The 16010-nt window shown below is 39.9% G+C and overlaps 1 protein-coding gene across 2 annotated transcripts; it reads left to right on the forward strand.

Moving 5' to 3' along the window:
• Positions 3645–15615, forward strand: LOC110435762 (replication protein A 70 kDa DNA-binding subunit B-like). Of its 2 annotated transcripts, none has more exons than XM_021461796.1 (18): positions 3645–4065; positions 4159–4230; positions 4316–4387; positions 11613–11780; positions 11966–12239; positions 12344–12446; positions 12604–12734; positions 12828–12909; positions 13016–13148; positions 13385–13536; positions 13635–14052; positions 14165–14229; positions 14334–14403; positions 14484–14554; positions 14670–14727; positions 14856–14950; positions 15156–15231; positions 15338–15615. In XM_021461796.1, the coding sequence occupies exons 4-17, from the start codon at positions 11622–11624 to the stop codon at positions 15229–15231; spliced, it is 1887 nt and encodes a 628-aa protein (XP_021317471.1). In that variant the 5' UTR covers positions 3645–4065; positions 4159–4230; positions 4316–4387; positions 11613–11621; the 3' UTR covers positions 15338–15615. The 2 variants fall into 2 exon arrangements, with proteins under 2 accessions (XP_021317471.1, XP_021317472.1); XM_021461797.1 differs by having other exon boundaries at positions 14168–14229.

Below are 16010 nucleotides of genomic sequence, written 5' to 3' on the forward strand. Positions count from 1 at the left end.
TTAGCCTTGGCTTGGGAAACTCCGAGCACACAGGCCGTGTCAGGGGGTTAGGGAAACATAAGACCTGGAAGGAAGAATTTCGAGAGGATGTGGAGATGTACAAGAAACATGGTAGAAACCGGGAGGAGAGTCTTGCCACCCTAGTGAAGACCCTAGTTGCCAAGGAACTACAAGAGAAAGGACTATCTACTGAGCGACGGTCACAAATGATGGAGCTGCCTCAGGATTTGGTTCTAGTTGGTAGCCCTCCAAATGTTCAAAGCAGCCAAGGTTCCAATGCAACCTCCGCCTCAGTCGATCACATACGGGTGCCAACTCGTTGCATCCTGTTGATTCCCATCGGTAGGGGACATGAGATGGCTGAGGTGGCAACGGGTCTGGCACATCCTCCCATTCCAGGCAACATCTGGCACCATAAACCGGTCCCGGTCGACTATAGTAAGGTTGAGGTGCATACCGTGAATCCCGAGTACGCGAAGCATAAGATTGAACACCCAACTAGCGAGGGGATTCGTGAGCTTGGACTACTCATGAAACAGTTCATCCTCTGGTATAAAAAGGATATTGTGTTGAATGTTTCCTCGCCAACTCCAAGTGATGTACACATGGAGAGAGTCCACCTTGAGGATGGAGAGGTGTATTCAGTGTCTCATGAGGACCACTTGATGCATGAGAGGGCACCGGCTTCTCCAACCGCTGGCGAGCAAGGGGTCGAGCCAGGGCATGATGAGACGCCACATGAGCCTCAAATAGGTGAACCTTCTGTAGCTCGTGCGGAGCCAGAGCATGAGACGCCACATGTGCCTCTTAGCCCGCAACCTTCTACAGCTCGTGTCGAGCCAAAGCGTGACGAGACACCACATGCGCCTCATAGCCCACAACCTTCTACAGCTCGTGCCGAGTCAGATCATGACGAGACAACACATGTGCCTCCTAAGCCACAACCTTCTCCAGCTCGGCCATGATGAGATGGCACAGACTTTTCAACAAGCACCGCCGACACATGAAGAACTACTCCCTCTAGTATGTGAAGCTCGTGAAAAGATCCCCATCATGATAAGGTCGACAGGGTCAACATCTTTTGTGGATATGAACGTGTCGGGTATGTACAAGTGGTATGCTCATGACCAGTTCAAGCCTGAGAACCAAGGCCCGAACAAATTTGCCTACAGGATGCCCACTGACACCTCAGACTACACAACGATAACAAAGTATCCAGATGTTGAAACCATCAAGTGGTCAAAGGATTGCCCGAAAGAATATGTAAAAGGTAAACGTTTCCTACCAAACCGGATCCTGTGTAAGATGCCATATGGAATGAGAAGGTTCCATGATTGGTACTACTTGCATGTTTCACGTAAAGAACTGAATGTGTTGGAAGCAGTAATACCTGCTCGCACATTTGGAGGCCCTGCTTCGGGTATTGCCTTTGACTTTAGCGACATCCAATCATGCTTTCTCCTTAGTTCAATGTCGATGAATCTGATTCGCACTTGGTGCCTGTAAGTCCTCTTCCTCTTGATATGATCTGAAAGTAACCTAGTTAGATTTTGCTAAAACTAACTTACGTCATGATTTTTAGAATGCAAGCACACTTTATGAAATCTACACGCTCAACGAAAGCCGGGTATGTAGACCCTATGCCTATAGCACAAATAAATTTTAATTACCCATCGAGATGGGAATTGGATGCGCCACAGCTAGCTGCTGGAGGGACGTTGGCGGAAAAAGAAAAGATTCGTGCGGCCAAAATAAGAGAAGAGTCTCTTAAGGTTGCGGCGTGGATTGCCGTATGTTTAAAGAATCTCCAACACTTCCAAACAATATGGATTCCATACCACTTCAAGTAAGTTCGATTAATTGTTTACTTAACGATTGTTCGGTATATCTTATTTTGATGCAAAGGTACTTATGTGTTTATTTAAAATTGTTGTAGCAATCACTGGATAGTCATAGGTGTCGATGTCGGGATGAACATGGCATGGATTTGTGATTCTGCAGATTTTGACCCTCACACATATAAAGACTTCATGTCAATTCTCATTACGTAAGCAAATTAGTAATCCTAGTAACCTTATATGATTCACTTTAATATCGACTTCTGCATACTATAAGTCACATCGATTCTCATTCAAACAGGGCATTCAGGGCCTATGTCAAGAATCACAAAGGAAGGCATGATCCAGGTCTGGGGAGCCACTTGCGTTTCAAATCTCTATGTTCGGTAAGTGCGACTTAGTTTGGCATAAAATTACTAATTTTTTAGGACTTATACTTGATATCTCCATTTGCAAATTGAAACAAAGTTTCCCAAGCAAAGGCCAGGGAGTCTGCATTGTGGATACTATGTATATGCTTTCATCAGTAACACAAAAGGCTACAGGAGACACCCAGAATTGGTAAGTTTGAATCTCTTAGTGGGTTGTAGTATGAAAACATAGTATTTCTCACTTAGCTTTGCAATCTCTTCTTTACACTAGACCTAAACTTGTCTTTTACGATCTTATAGTGGAAAGAAGAAAAAGGACTAAAAAGGAATGTCTACAGGGATGATGACCTCTTAGAGATTGTCGGTGACCTTTGCAACTTTATAATGGACCATGTTGTTTATTACAAAGGCGATTACCATAACCCACATTCCGACTTAGGTAGCAATCCTCTTTACCAGCACCTCTGTCAGTGGGATAGGCTATGTCTAGGTCGTTGATTACATGTGAACTTGTTGGAATGGACTGTGATCGATTTGTATTAGTACTTAAAAAATTTCGGACTTTTTTGGATGGATTTGTAATGGACTTGGAAACATTTTGGACTTGAAATGTGTTGGACTATAAATGTGGTGCTGTGTATATGTATGGATATTTATGTTGTGAATCCGTGATGTTGAGAATCTGATTATATATGTATATATGTATGTGGTGCTGTGCTGTGCTGTCAACTCGATTATTGTAATTTTTTTTTTCTGAAAAATAACTGTAGGGGCGGTTCTAGATTGAGCCGCCCTTGCAAATGCAGACAATAGAGACCGCTGAGACACAAGCCGCCCTTACTAATGCTCGCTATAAGAGAGGCTAGAAGCACCAGCCGCTCTTACAGTGGTCACTAGTAAGGGCGGTTGTTGTTTCCAACCGCCCTTACAGTGGGCCACTGTAAGGACGGCTGGTGTTGAACCGCCCTTACAGTGAATTCCACTGTAAGAGCGTTTACATAAGGGTGAACTTATTTAGCCGCCCTTGCTGTACCTGACTGTAGTAGTGTGTGGTCCCAGACCCTTTTACCCCTGCGTACGTGGCAACGGTGAGACCGAGCGTGTACTGCAGCGGCGATGCAACATCAGGGCCAAGGTGGAACACGAGCTGCACCGGCGAGGAGGAGCATGGGCGCTCACCGCAACAACGAGGTGGAGCTCGGCTGTGTGCCGCAACGGTGACCCTTGGCTGCGGGCCACAGCGGCGACGTGGAGCACGTTCTACACCAACGACAAGACAAAGCTCTGCGCGAGCTGCATTAACCTTAACAAACTGGAGGCACGCCCTGCGCAGGGAGACCGGCCACGTCGCCTGAAATTTTGTGATTCGTCCAGATCAGCGCCATCTCATCCCTGCAGATTGGTATTCGTCCACATCAGCGTCGCTGGTTGCTGTGTTTATACGGTGGCCTCCCGTACATCTCGCACCGTCTTCCCAATAAAAAAAAGGCCTCCGTGTGGTGCTCTCTCTCGTTTCTATCGCTCTCCACCTACCTCGCCCTTCTCGTCTCCTCATCTTCAGCTCGCCCTTCGCGTCTCCTCATCTTCCTCAGAGTGCTCGCTCCGTCAGGCTTCACCGGCGTCGACGCATCCGCCGTCGGTGCCCGGTGTAGGTCGCGGAGGAACTATTGCCTGTTGGGCCCTCGCCGCTTCTTCGGGTCCGTCGCTTGTTAGGGTTTCGTCTGCGTCGGCGGCCGTCGAGGTTCTCCCCGGCCGTGTTCCCAGCAGACCCGTCGTTCCTGCCATTGCTGAAGATTGGTGTTCTGTTTTGGTGTTGCCATCCGCTGGCGCCGCTACAGTCCTTTCGTCTTCTACTGGTACGTTTTCCCCTCGCTCTGTGGTGTCAGTGAAGCTCATTCTTACTGTGAATCCTTCAAGTCTGTAGCCGATTTAGCTCTATTGTCTTTCAGTCCTCTGCTTCAGTGTTGGATAGTGTTCTGCTAAGAGCAGTTCCAGTTCACTGCAGCCTGGGGGTGCTAACGGTAATGATTGTTGGTACATGTTCATCGGCAGTTAAAATGATGTTGCATTAATAGTTCTGTTTTTTAATTCCTGAAAACGCTGCAGTTCTGAGGCCTATCAGTCAATCGGATTTGGTTTGGCTAGCGAGACATTGGTGTCTGCTCACACGGAATCTGGGTATGTTAAGATTCTCAGTTTATATTTCTCTCAAAGTTTCCTGTTTTTTTCGGTGCCAATAGGTCGGCTGCATGTTTACTCTTTGATGTGTTTACATTTCTATTAGTTTCTGATTCTGAAATGCTGATAATATGATTTCCTTTTTATTTTGTTCCTTACAAAAAAAAACCTAAAAGTTTTAAGCAGGGGCATCTCAGTGCGCTTTGAGCGACAGGATCTTCTCACTAAATTTATCGTTCATATAGTTACATCTGGCTTTTCTTTCTTATCTGCTAATATCATTGCTTCGGCTAAAAGAATCCTTCCAATCTGTCCTTAATAATATTTAACATTGAATCATCGAACCATTTATAGTTTATTCAGTTCATAGTTATGGTTTGATTGTGTCATCCTATCTTGGGTTCACCAACACTTTGTTCTGACAGTTCCTTGCAAATAGCCTATTCAACTCTCTGTCTCTTCTTGTTTCCTATTCAATCACCCAGTCCCGTTCATAATAGCTCAAATTCACGATTATTTAACCACCCAGTGACGTCCATATTACCTCTAATTCACGATTTAGTTTCACGACTTCTACATTTAGTATCATTTCATAAAAAACTCAATTTCACCTTCTGTTGTGATGTTTATTCTCCGATTATCGTATTTGTCAACTCTATATGCTGTGGCCTATCGCTGTCATATTCCTTTAGTTTCAATCATCGATGAATTTGATCAGGATGGCACGCTATTACATGGTATAGAAATTGAGTTGCCTTTGTTGTTTCAGAATGACATGCCTCGTCGGTTCTTCTTTTGGTCTTCTGGACAGTCAACGTCTGAATGTGAATATGAGCATGCTGCTTTACAGGCTATAGCTTTCCTTCAGAGTTTATATGGTTTCACCATTGCTGATTATAATTATCAGACAATGGCACAGCACCACATTCTCTTGCAACAACTTTTTTCACTTGCAAATCAAGGTGCACAACTTGCACGCTTAGTTATAACCGCAGCGCATGAACCAGTGCCTAGCAATACACAAACAGTTCAGCTTGCTGAACAATTGATCCACACGCTTGACTCTATGTTAAATCCTACTTTTGGTCGACCTCATTGACCATGTTATTGTCTCTCACCCTTTTTTTAGTCAGTGGATGTTTTTACTACTTCTTTGTTTGGTTGAAGTTTAGCTGAAACAAAAATTGTTTTTACTTTTAAGTACAGGTGGAATAGGTAGACGAGCCACAAGTACTTTTGGTCGCACTATCTTTAATTACAATTCCTCTAGAGGGGAATACCTGGTTTTAAGATAGATCTACAATGAGACATCTAGACCTATTGATGGAACAGTCCCCAGCTATTCCCAACATGTTTACAGAAAACCTGTGCATGCTGCTTCTTTCGGGGTTACTTTTTTTCATCCTTTTTTGTACATATAGTGGCAGGAATAGTGACCATAATGGATACGTCACTTCCAGTTACTGCGTCTTTTCCATGTATGTTCCAACTCTCAGTTTAACTTTATAACTTTGTTTAAGCTTCATTCGTTCATATTTCTTTTGTATCTCCAAAAACCTACTATCCTTGCTTTGTGTCATTGCTTCTTATGACTGCGTGTCGTCACAGCACGTGATAGAGCGTCGATGTTCGACGCTGCATCAGCTGCCTATTCCTTGCCCGCTACATCTCGTATGATCTCCTCCATTGTTACTTTTCACTTAAATTGTTTAGGATTCAAATTTTGTTAACTTCTATTCTGGTACTTTTTAATCCAATAATATATACAGAGAACTTCTATCATTCTTCGCTATCTCCATATCCTATTTTTCCACAACCTTTGCCTACAGGAGCTAATCTGCACTCCGTAGCTTCCAATTCTACAGGTAATGAGTTATCTATATTTTAGGCCGTGCTTCATATTATTCCTACGACCCATGGACATGTTTTTTTTTCAGTGGATATGTCGACTCTTTTAATGCCACATCTGCCACCTTTTACCTTGCCATTACACGACGCCTCTGTTGGCACAAACACACATGACCGTCATCTTGTTTCAAGTCTTGAAGCTACTGAAGCGCGTCGTAAGCGAAGGAGAAGACTTAATCAACGTTGTCTTGCTCGGGCAGGTCAAATCAGTGCTTTAGTGGTTACAAAAATCTATATTAACATATATTCATGTTAGAGATAACTTCATTCTTGTCTCCACATGCGTTCCCTCACGTTTTATGTCTTCAATTAGGGATGACTAGCATCGACGATACAGCTCGTACCTGCGGCCAATTTGATGAGGCTTATGTAGATGCGCTAAAAGGTTCGTTTGCTTTAAAAGACCTAATGCCTAGATAGCCTCAGAAAAAAGGCTGCTCCAAACTTAGAATACAAGTTCGTAACTGCTCACATTTCTTTAGATATTCTACTAAAGTAGATGCCCTTAAGTTGTAGGCTGCTTCAAACCTATACTATAAATTCCTCTCTGTTCACAGTTCATTAGTTATTTTACTAAAATAGATGACCTCAACAATTGCAGCGTCACATCCAGGAAGATCATATTATGGTCCACCACAGTATCGTTGTCCTTATTGCCAAGCTATTTTTTGGCTGCGGGAGGGTGTTAAGCAAGGTTCAAGGCGACAGTCAGGCCAACCAATATACAACAATTGTTGTAAAGGTGGTAAAATTGTCATACCACCATTCCGGCCACGCCCAGAGCCATTAACTTCACTAGCAAGGTTTAATGGCGATGCAAGGTGCAATAGATTTATGAAAAATATACGACAATATAATTGCCTATTTGCTTTCACTTCGATGGGAGCAAACATAGATCGTTCAATGAATGATGGCCGTGGCCCTCCTGTGTTTAAAGTTAGTGGTCAGGTCCATCATCGAATAGGCTCTTTGTTGCCATTACAAGGTGCACCTCCAAAATTTATACAGCTGTATGTCTATGATACAGCTAATGAGATCAGAAACAGGATACAGGCACTAGACCAAACAGAAACATCTCATGGAGGTTTAGATACTTCTATTATAGAGTCTCTTATATCCATGCTAGATGAACACAATCCTTTTGCAAGGCAGTTTAGAATTGCAAGAGACAGGCTGCAAGAATATGGTGATGAAGAATTTGTTATCAGAATTATAGGGCCTCGAGAAGGAGACTCACCACAGTATAGCCTTCCTACTACAGATCATCTTGCCATGCTTGTTGTTGGTGATTTCACAGTTGACACATACCAACGAGATATAATCATACAGAGTCACTCCGGTGAACTTAAGCAGATATCCGCTCTTCATCCTGCTTTTATGTCACTGCAATATCCTTTGTTATTTCCGTTTGGTGAACGAGGGTTTCAAGTTGGTGTATTATATGAAGGTATACAGTCTACAAGGACCAATACACGCAATAAAGTTACAATGCAGGATTATTTCCGGTATATGTTACATTACAAGCATAATCAACCAAATCCATATCTCAATTACGGTGCTTTGTCTAGCCAAATCAAGGTTGATGCTCGAGCCTGTATTGATGAGAATAGGCTTTTTTATATCCTTGAGCATCAGAAAGATATAAGGATGGAAAGCATCCAAGGTATCACTGATGCAGTGAATCGTGGCTGCATACAAGGCAATGAAATGGGCAAAATGACTGTCCTGCCTGCATCTTTTACTGGTGGTCGTCGTTACATGATGCAAAACTATCATGATGCGATAGCTATATGTAGGGAATATGGACCCCCAGATTTTTTTGTGACCTTCACATGCAATCCTAAATGGCCTGAGATATCTGAAGGGATAATGGAGGCAGGTCAACGCTCAACTGATAGAGGAGATATAGTTGTGAGAGTATTTCACATGAAGCTTGAAGAACTTTTACACGACCTACGTCATGGTGCCATTTTCGGTCCATGTACAGCAGGTGTGTTAGTACTGTTTAACATTATCGTTTAATAGGTTTTAGGTCTTATCTACTTCTTATGCCTACAAAGCTTTATAAAGTAGAGGTCCTTTGAGTTGACACCAATATTTTCCCTTGCCACTGCAGTTCTTCATACTGTGGAATTCCAAAAACGTGGATTACCTCATGCACATATTATCATGTGGACTAAGATTGACACATCAGAACCGAGTCCATCTCTTATTGATTCTATCATCAATGCTGAGATACCTGATCCTGCTACTGATCCATTAGGATATGCTCTCGTGGCTGAACATATGGTCCATGGTCCATGCGGTAAACTGAATAAAGTATGCCCTTGCATGAAAGAAGGAAAATGTTCAAAGTTCTTTCCCAAACCATATCGAGAAGAAACATCTGTAGATCAGGATGGTTTTGCTGTATATAGGCGCCGTTCAAATCAGCTATATATTGAAAAAGGAGGTCATCGCCTTGATAATAGATGGATCGTGCCATATAATCTGAAGTTGCTAAAAAAATACCAAGCACATATCAATGTAGAATGGTGCAACAAGACAATTTTTGTTAAGTACCTTTTCAAGTATGTCACAAAAGGTGCTGATTGTAGCAAGGTTTATCTTCAGAGAATCAGAAACGGAGAAGCTACACCTTTTGATAATGAAACTCAAACTGTCAATGAAATCAAAGAGTATCTTGACTGTAGGTATATTTGTGAACAAGATGCGTGCTGGCGCATATTTGGCTATGATATACATAGACACTACCCTGCTGTTGAGAGAATGCCGGTTCATTTGCCAGATGATAATTTTATAACCTATAGTGCCAGAGCCAAGATGAAAAGTATACTAGAAAAGGAGTTCCTTAGGAAAACTATGCTTACTGAATGGTTCACAGCTAATCAAATACATATCACTGCTAGAGAATTGACATATCCTCAGTTCCCTACTAAATGGAAATGGGAACCTCAATCAAGATCATGGGAACGTCGCAGAGATAGACGTCCAAAAATAGGTCGCTTGCATTATGTCCACCCCTCTGCTGGGGAAAGATATTACCTTAGAATGCTCTTATTAACAGTGAAGGGATCACTTAGTTTTAAGAATCTTCAATATCATAATGGCATACAGTATTCCACATTTAAAGAAGCCTGTAGATCACGTGGACTTATCGGTGATGATCATGAATGGTATGAGGCCTTCAATGAAGCTGCTTCTTGGGCCACATCAGTTCATCTGCGTAAGCTTTTTGTTACCATGATTCTTTTTTGTGAGGTTGGTGATGAATATACATTCTTTGAGAAAGTTTGGAGAATGCTAGCTGATGATATCCAATATCAAATGAGAGACATAGTTGGCAATAGATCTTACCATATGTCTGATGAAGATTTGAGAGATGGTGTGTTAGATGAACTGACAACACTATTCTCTAATAATGGCCGAAACATTCGTGAGTTCAACCTTCCACGGAGAACCACACCTAGTCCTTGTCCATCACTCAATCGACTTATTGTAGAAGAAATGTCATACTCTTTTCATGAACAGCTTAGCGAAGACATGCTTTTATCATCATTAAATTCAGATCAGTTTAGAGCTTTCAAAACCATAGTAAATACAGTCCTTAATAATCAATCAGGATTTTATTTCGTATCTGGATATGGAGGGACAGGAAAGACCTATCTATGGAATTGCATAGTTACACACCTTCGGTCCCAACAAAAGATAGTACTTACTGTTGCTTCTTCCGGTGTTGCATCATTGTTATTACCTGGAGGCCGTACAGCACACTCAAGATTCAACATTCCATGTGACCTCGATGATACCTCTGTGTGTGGTATAAGTAGAGGGACCATGTTGTCTGAACTCATTGAGGCAACATCGTTGATAATATGGGACGAAGCTTTAATGACTAATCGTCGGGCCTTTGAAGCTTTAGATAGAAGTCTTCGGGACATTCAATCTGCTCACTTTCCTGATGCTTCCTCTATCCCGTTTGGTGGAAAGGTTGTTGTTCTAGGCGGCGACGTCAGACAAATATTGCCTGTCATTGAGGGTGGCACAAAGGCCCAAATTATTAGCTCCGCTATATTCAATTCGCCTCTTTGGTCAACTGTTAAAGTACTTGAGTTAACGCAAAATATGCGTTTAACATCATGCCAAACTGAACCTATTGTGAGTGAGCAGCTTGCTGAATTTAGCAAGTGGATATTAGATATTGGTGAAGGAAAAGTACCTTGTGTAGCTAGAGAAGGAGAAACTGAACCTTCATGGATTAAGATACCGTCAGATTTGCTTCTTATGAATGCTGAAGATAAAATGTCTGCTATAGTTGAAGCAACTTACCCAGATTTCTTGAACAATTATAGAAGTGAGCTATACCTCAAAGGCCGAGCTATTCTTACACCCACAAATGAATCATCAGAAATGGTTAACGATCATATTGTTTCTTTAGTGCCGGGCAATTGCAAAGAATATTTAAGCTGTGACACCATATCTAAATCTGGAGGTGGTCATGAATCTTATGAATTATTGTACCCTGTTGAATTTTTGAACTCTTTAAACGGGAACAATTTTCCGCAGCATATCATACGTCTAAAAATAGGCGTTCCTATTATGCTTCTACGCAATCTCAATCAGACAGAAGGGCTTTGCAACGGCAGTAGGCTTATTGTTACACATTTAGGTGATAAAGTTGTGGAGGCAAGATTAATGACAGGCAGTCATGCAGGTCATGATGTTTTGATACCTCGCATTACTTTAACATTGAAATGCAATAAGTATCCATTCATACTTGAAAGGCGACAATTTCCAATCAAAGTATGCTATGCAATGACAATCAACAAAAGTCAGGGACAAACCCTTTCCTATGTAGGTGTCTATCTAAAAAGACCTGTTTTCTCACATGGCCAATTATATGTTGCGATTTCCCGTGTTACATCAAAGAAAGGTCTTAAAATTATCATTGAAGATGAGAAAGGCAACTGCACAGATGAAACAAGGAATGTTGTATATCGTGAAGTCTTTGCTTCATTTGCTACGATGCAGACTATTTAGTATCATATATAACCTTATCTGCTGAATAAAAAATGGTCAGTATTTTGACTATTTGTACATACATTTTATTAATGATGGATTTTAGAATACCACTATAGCGTTTGCCGATGTAATGATCCTTATGTTGGTTTCTGCATGCGAGCCTATATATTATGTTTTAAGTTCATACTTTTTTCTATTGTTTGTAAGTTTTGTTGTAATATAGTTACTAATTATATTCTATTTTTAATGTCAGATTTCATAGTAATGCAACTAATTTATATTCACTATTATGCAGATACACACAATGCAGAAATCCAAGCCGCGCAAGCTGTACCTCTCAGACCTCACACATGGACCAACAGCAGACGCAGTGTGTGTTCGTGTGATGAGGAAATGGAGTTATGACGGTAATGAACCTGGTGGTCCAATCCGTTACATAGGTCTTGTGCTTGCAGATGAAAAGGTAAATTTCAATGTTTTTCTGAAACAATTATTGACAATCAAAATACACCCTGAAAATTATAAGTATGTTACAATGCAACTATATTTCCTAATATTTTTTCCATACATTTTCCTATGTTATAAGCACATTTATGTAGTATCTGTTTTCCTTAACATTTTTAATAGTAAATATTCTGTATTATGTAGGGAAATTCCATTTATGGTCATATTATAGAGAGGGATGTTCAAACCAAAGGATCTTTGCTTGAGGTTGACAGCACATACCACATCACAAAGTTCTATGTAAAGACATCCAAACAAACATATGTTCCTTTTGATAAGGAGTTGATGATTGAGTTTACATCTTTCACCAATATAAGTGTGATGAAAAATCCGCCAAATGGTTTCCCACAGTATGTCTACACCATCACTCCTTACTCACAGATAAATCCTGTCTATCCATCATCAACAAAATACATCGGTATGTTTACAAAGAAATACTTACGATATTACGACAACTCATGTTACCCAAAAACGTACAACACACAAATTCACATTTAATTTTTGTTTATTTTATATATACAGATATATTAGGCATCATCACTTCAGTTGAAAATGTGGTGCATCAACGAATCAGGAATAAAGAAAAGGTGGTTCCAATGAGAGAGATTCTCATAAAAAACCTGAGGTACGACGTACTCACCAAAAAATATATCTATTGTATGAGACAAAGAAAAAAGAAAGAAAAAAGAAAGAACATTGAAAACACACCATACATACACAAAAAAAAAAGTAATATGGCCTATTCAACTGGGTTAGCACCTACTGATCCTATTATATTACAGTGACGAGGAACTTAAAATTACGCTGTGGGCTGAACATGCAACAAGTTTCAAGTTACCTGAGACATCAACCTCAGAACCAGTTCACTCTATTGTCGTTCTCTTTGTTGGTTGTTTACCAAAAACCATGGAACGTATGTTCACATATTCTTCACAATGTTACTATATTTACACCATATACCTAATATTCCATTGTATAAACTTTTGCTCTTATTTGACCAAAACAGGCAAAACTCAGGTAAGTGGAGGAAATGGTTGTCGCTGGTATTTTAACCCAGACATCAAAGAGGCACAAGCTTTTTACAAGAGGTAAACTAGAGCTTTTTCCCTTAAATTAGTTGATTTATATAAATGTTTTACTTATGATTCGCAAACTTATAATACCATCTGTCTGCTTTATCTTCTAAATAAATAGTCTCCAGAAGAAGCCTGTGCCAGTATATCAAGCACCTCCACCAGATCCCAGTTTACAGGAACCAGTACTTCCAATTATATTAGAACACAAAAAGTTAAGCGAACTTAATGATTTGGATCCATTTGAGTTCCCAGTAAGTTATCATAACTTGCGCTTCTTAATATATTTTTACATTTTCAGCCACCAGCAGTATTCTTTATGATTTTTTATAACTATCTTATACACCACAAAATTAAAAAGTATAGAACAACAAAAAAAAACTCAGACAAAATAATATCAAATTAATACATAAATCCTGATAAAAAAAAGGATACATGAAGATTTCAAACCTGTAAACTCTAATTATCTATTTTTTTCAAATTCATGTAGGAACAAGGTTGTAAATGCACTGTCACAATCACCTCAATTCCTCCAGAAAAGAAATGGTGGTATATTGGCTGTGCAAAATGCAAAAAAGCTCCCAAGGAAGAAACATCAACATTTTGGTGTGGACCATGCAAATGTTCAGAAAGCAAGACACTGTAAGATCTATCTTAACTTATAGCACATGCAACCTTGATTTTTTTTTAAACAAAAAAAACATTCTTTGTTAAATTTAAAACATGTCTAATGTCGACAGGTACAAGTTCTCATTTAACGCTGCAGATGATACAACTGAAGCACAATTTTTTGCATATGATGACCCAGCACGTAACATTATTCATCGGAATGTAATTGCAGTGCTTAATCAACTCAGGAAAGAATCTGGTTTCCCACGTTTCCTAACAGATGTGGTCTCAAAAAAATTCACTTTCAGTATTGGTTTATCAGATGACTCATTTGGACAAATGGAAGACAGAACTTACGTTGTCAAATCAGTCATAATAGATCATCAACAGCAAGCCCATAAAGCAAAACAACAATTGCTTACTGAGCCATCTGCTAATACTTCAGCAATTGTACCTACTATGATGGACAATATGCAAACAATTAAATCTAGCACCCAATACGAACCAGCAACTCCTATACCAGATATCATTACCAATGAAGCTTCTTTGGTACATATACTAGATCTAACTTTATATATTACATGCTTATTCATTCTTGTATTTGTTTATCTACCTATTTTGGTCCTACTCTTCGATTAACAGTGTTTCTTGTTATCTGTAGCAGCAAGATACACCTCCACCAAATACTACACCTGATGCAACACCTAAACCAACTGAAACACGCAGGTAAAGTTCTTCACTGTTGCTATCTATATACAGAAATCATTGAGTTTCATTTATACTTATTATATACGCACTTTTTTTTTTCTAATAATCACATAATGCCATAGTATTAGTATGGATAAAGAAAAGACACTGGTTCAGCGAGCTTTATTTGCAGATCATGTTAACATAAGCAAGGTATGATAATTCTATCTTACTCCATTCTTAACTGTATTCTATAATGCTAAATGCATATTTAAAGTAAAGTCAAATTACAGGAACAGGCACAATCATCTATGAATGCCGCTACAAGCACTAATGAAATGCTATCCACAGATATCCATCAGGAGTAAGTATTTCCACAATGTTACCGACATTAGTGCTTTTATTTTTCATTAACAATGAATAAGTCTTGATTGGTTACTTAAGTTTTCCTGTGGTGGATATCTATGCTTATAAAATAGTTTCCCTGGTGTGATTAAGCAATCTAGAAACAGTACATCAGCTCCAAACACAGATAAGGTCTGTCATGAACTCTACGCTGTTGACTTTATGTTTATATTTGACCAATACTGAGTCCCAATATCAAATCAACATCTATCGGCTATAAAAGTTCTAACATTTCTATTTAATTACCATTTATCTTCTAGGATATGGTTACTGATGAAAACCTCCAGTCCGATGACCTCCCTTACAACTTCCTGAACCAGCAATCTCATCTGACATTAGAGCATAAAGCCAAGAAGTAAGTACAATTTTTTTTATGTTAGTTCGATAATGTTTCCATGCCAACATTAAAATAACTCCAACTATTTTCATGATTTATTTAGAACAATAAATAAAAAAAAACAAAAATGATAAATGTATTCACATGATAATCTGTGAAAGTCTTCATGTCGAGATTGAGCTCATTTTGATTTATAATCATTTATTGTCACCAAAAAAAACAGGCATAAAACTGATGAATCTATCAACCAGGGGAGGTCTTCCAACCAGAAGTCTACAACAGCAAAACCCACAGAATAGGTAATTCGAATAGATTGCCACTTATATAGATAGTGTAGTTTCAGAATTAAATTAAAGCGGCATATATATACAATTCTCAGCAATTCTTTTTAATGTCTTATTGTAGGTCTCATAACACTGCAGACGCCTGGCTCTTCCTTTTGCAGTATTGTAGGAGCTATAGCATGTTGCCCGTTGTTTATGCCCACACACAAACGCTTTAAAGCCTACGTTTGTGAAATATTAGTTGTAGTATTTGCTGAATTATCACTATTAGTTTGTTAAACAGTTGTTAAGACCGCTACAAATTATTATGTGTGAATGACCTTATAGTTTATTAAACAGTTGGTAAGACCGCTAAAAAATATTATGTGTGAACGACCTTATATAAAAATTTTCTTATTATGTGTGGACGACCTTATCTACATCATTCAGCCAACAATTATGTGTATGTGAATACGCCTTGTTGCCCTTCCACTTCCTCACGATACTTACGTCGCCGCCAACGTCACCGCGCCGTCTCCGCTCCCTGTCGAGACTAAGCTCCTGCTGCCATAGTCGCCTCCCCGCAAACATCTCAGCTCAATCATGGTCTCATGGATACTCCTTGCAACACTACCGGAGACAGGGGCTGCCGAGCGTTAGATCTTTGCCGAGGGCTTAATGTTAGGCACTCGGCGAAGCGACCCTTTACCGAGCGCAGCACCCGGCAAAATCAAGCTCTCAGTGAATAATGTCTTTGCCGAGAGCCAAACCATCGACAAACAACAACGCTTGGCAAAACATCCTTCGCCAACGGC

Source organism: Sorghum bicolor, chromosome 5 (genome assembly GCF_000003195.3).
Source record: "Sorghum bicolor cultivar BTx623 chromosome 5, Sorghum_bicolor_NCBIv3, whole genome shotgun sequence".
Lineage (NCBI taxonomy): Eukaryota > Viridiplantae > Streptophyta > Magnoliopsida > Poales > Poaceae > Sorghum > Sorghum bicolor.

Excerpts from the sequence above, each read along its gene's own strand:
- LOC110435762 (XM_021461796.1), top strand. The coding sequence starts at position 11,622 with ATGCAGAAATCCAAGCCGCGCAAGCTGTACCTCTCAGACCTCACACAT. Across the intron at positions 12,240-12,343 it reads ATCATCAACAAAATACATCG|ATATATTAGGCATCATCACT; the intron begins GTATGTTTACAA and ends TTATATATACAG. Across the intron at positions 14,951-15,155 it reads TTAGAGCATAAAGCCAAGAA|GCATAAAACTGATGAATCTA; the intron begins GTAAGTACAATT and ends CAAAAAAAACAG.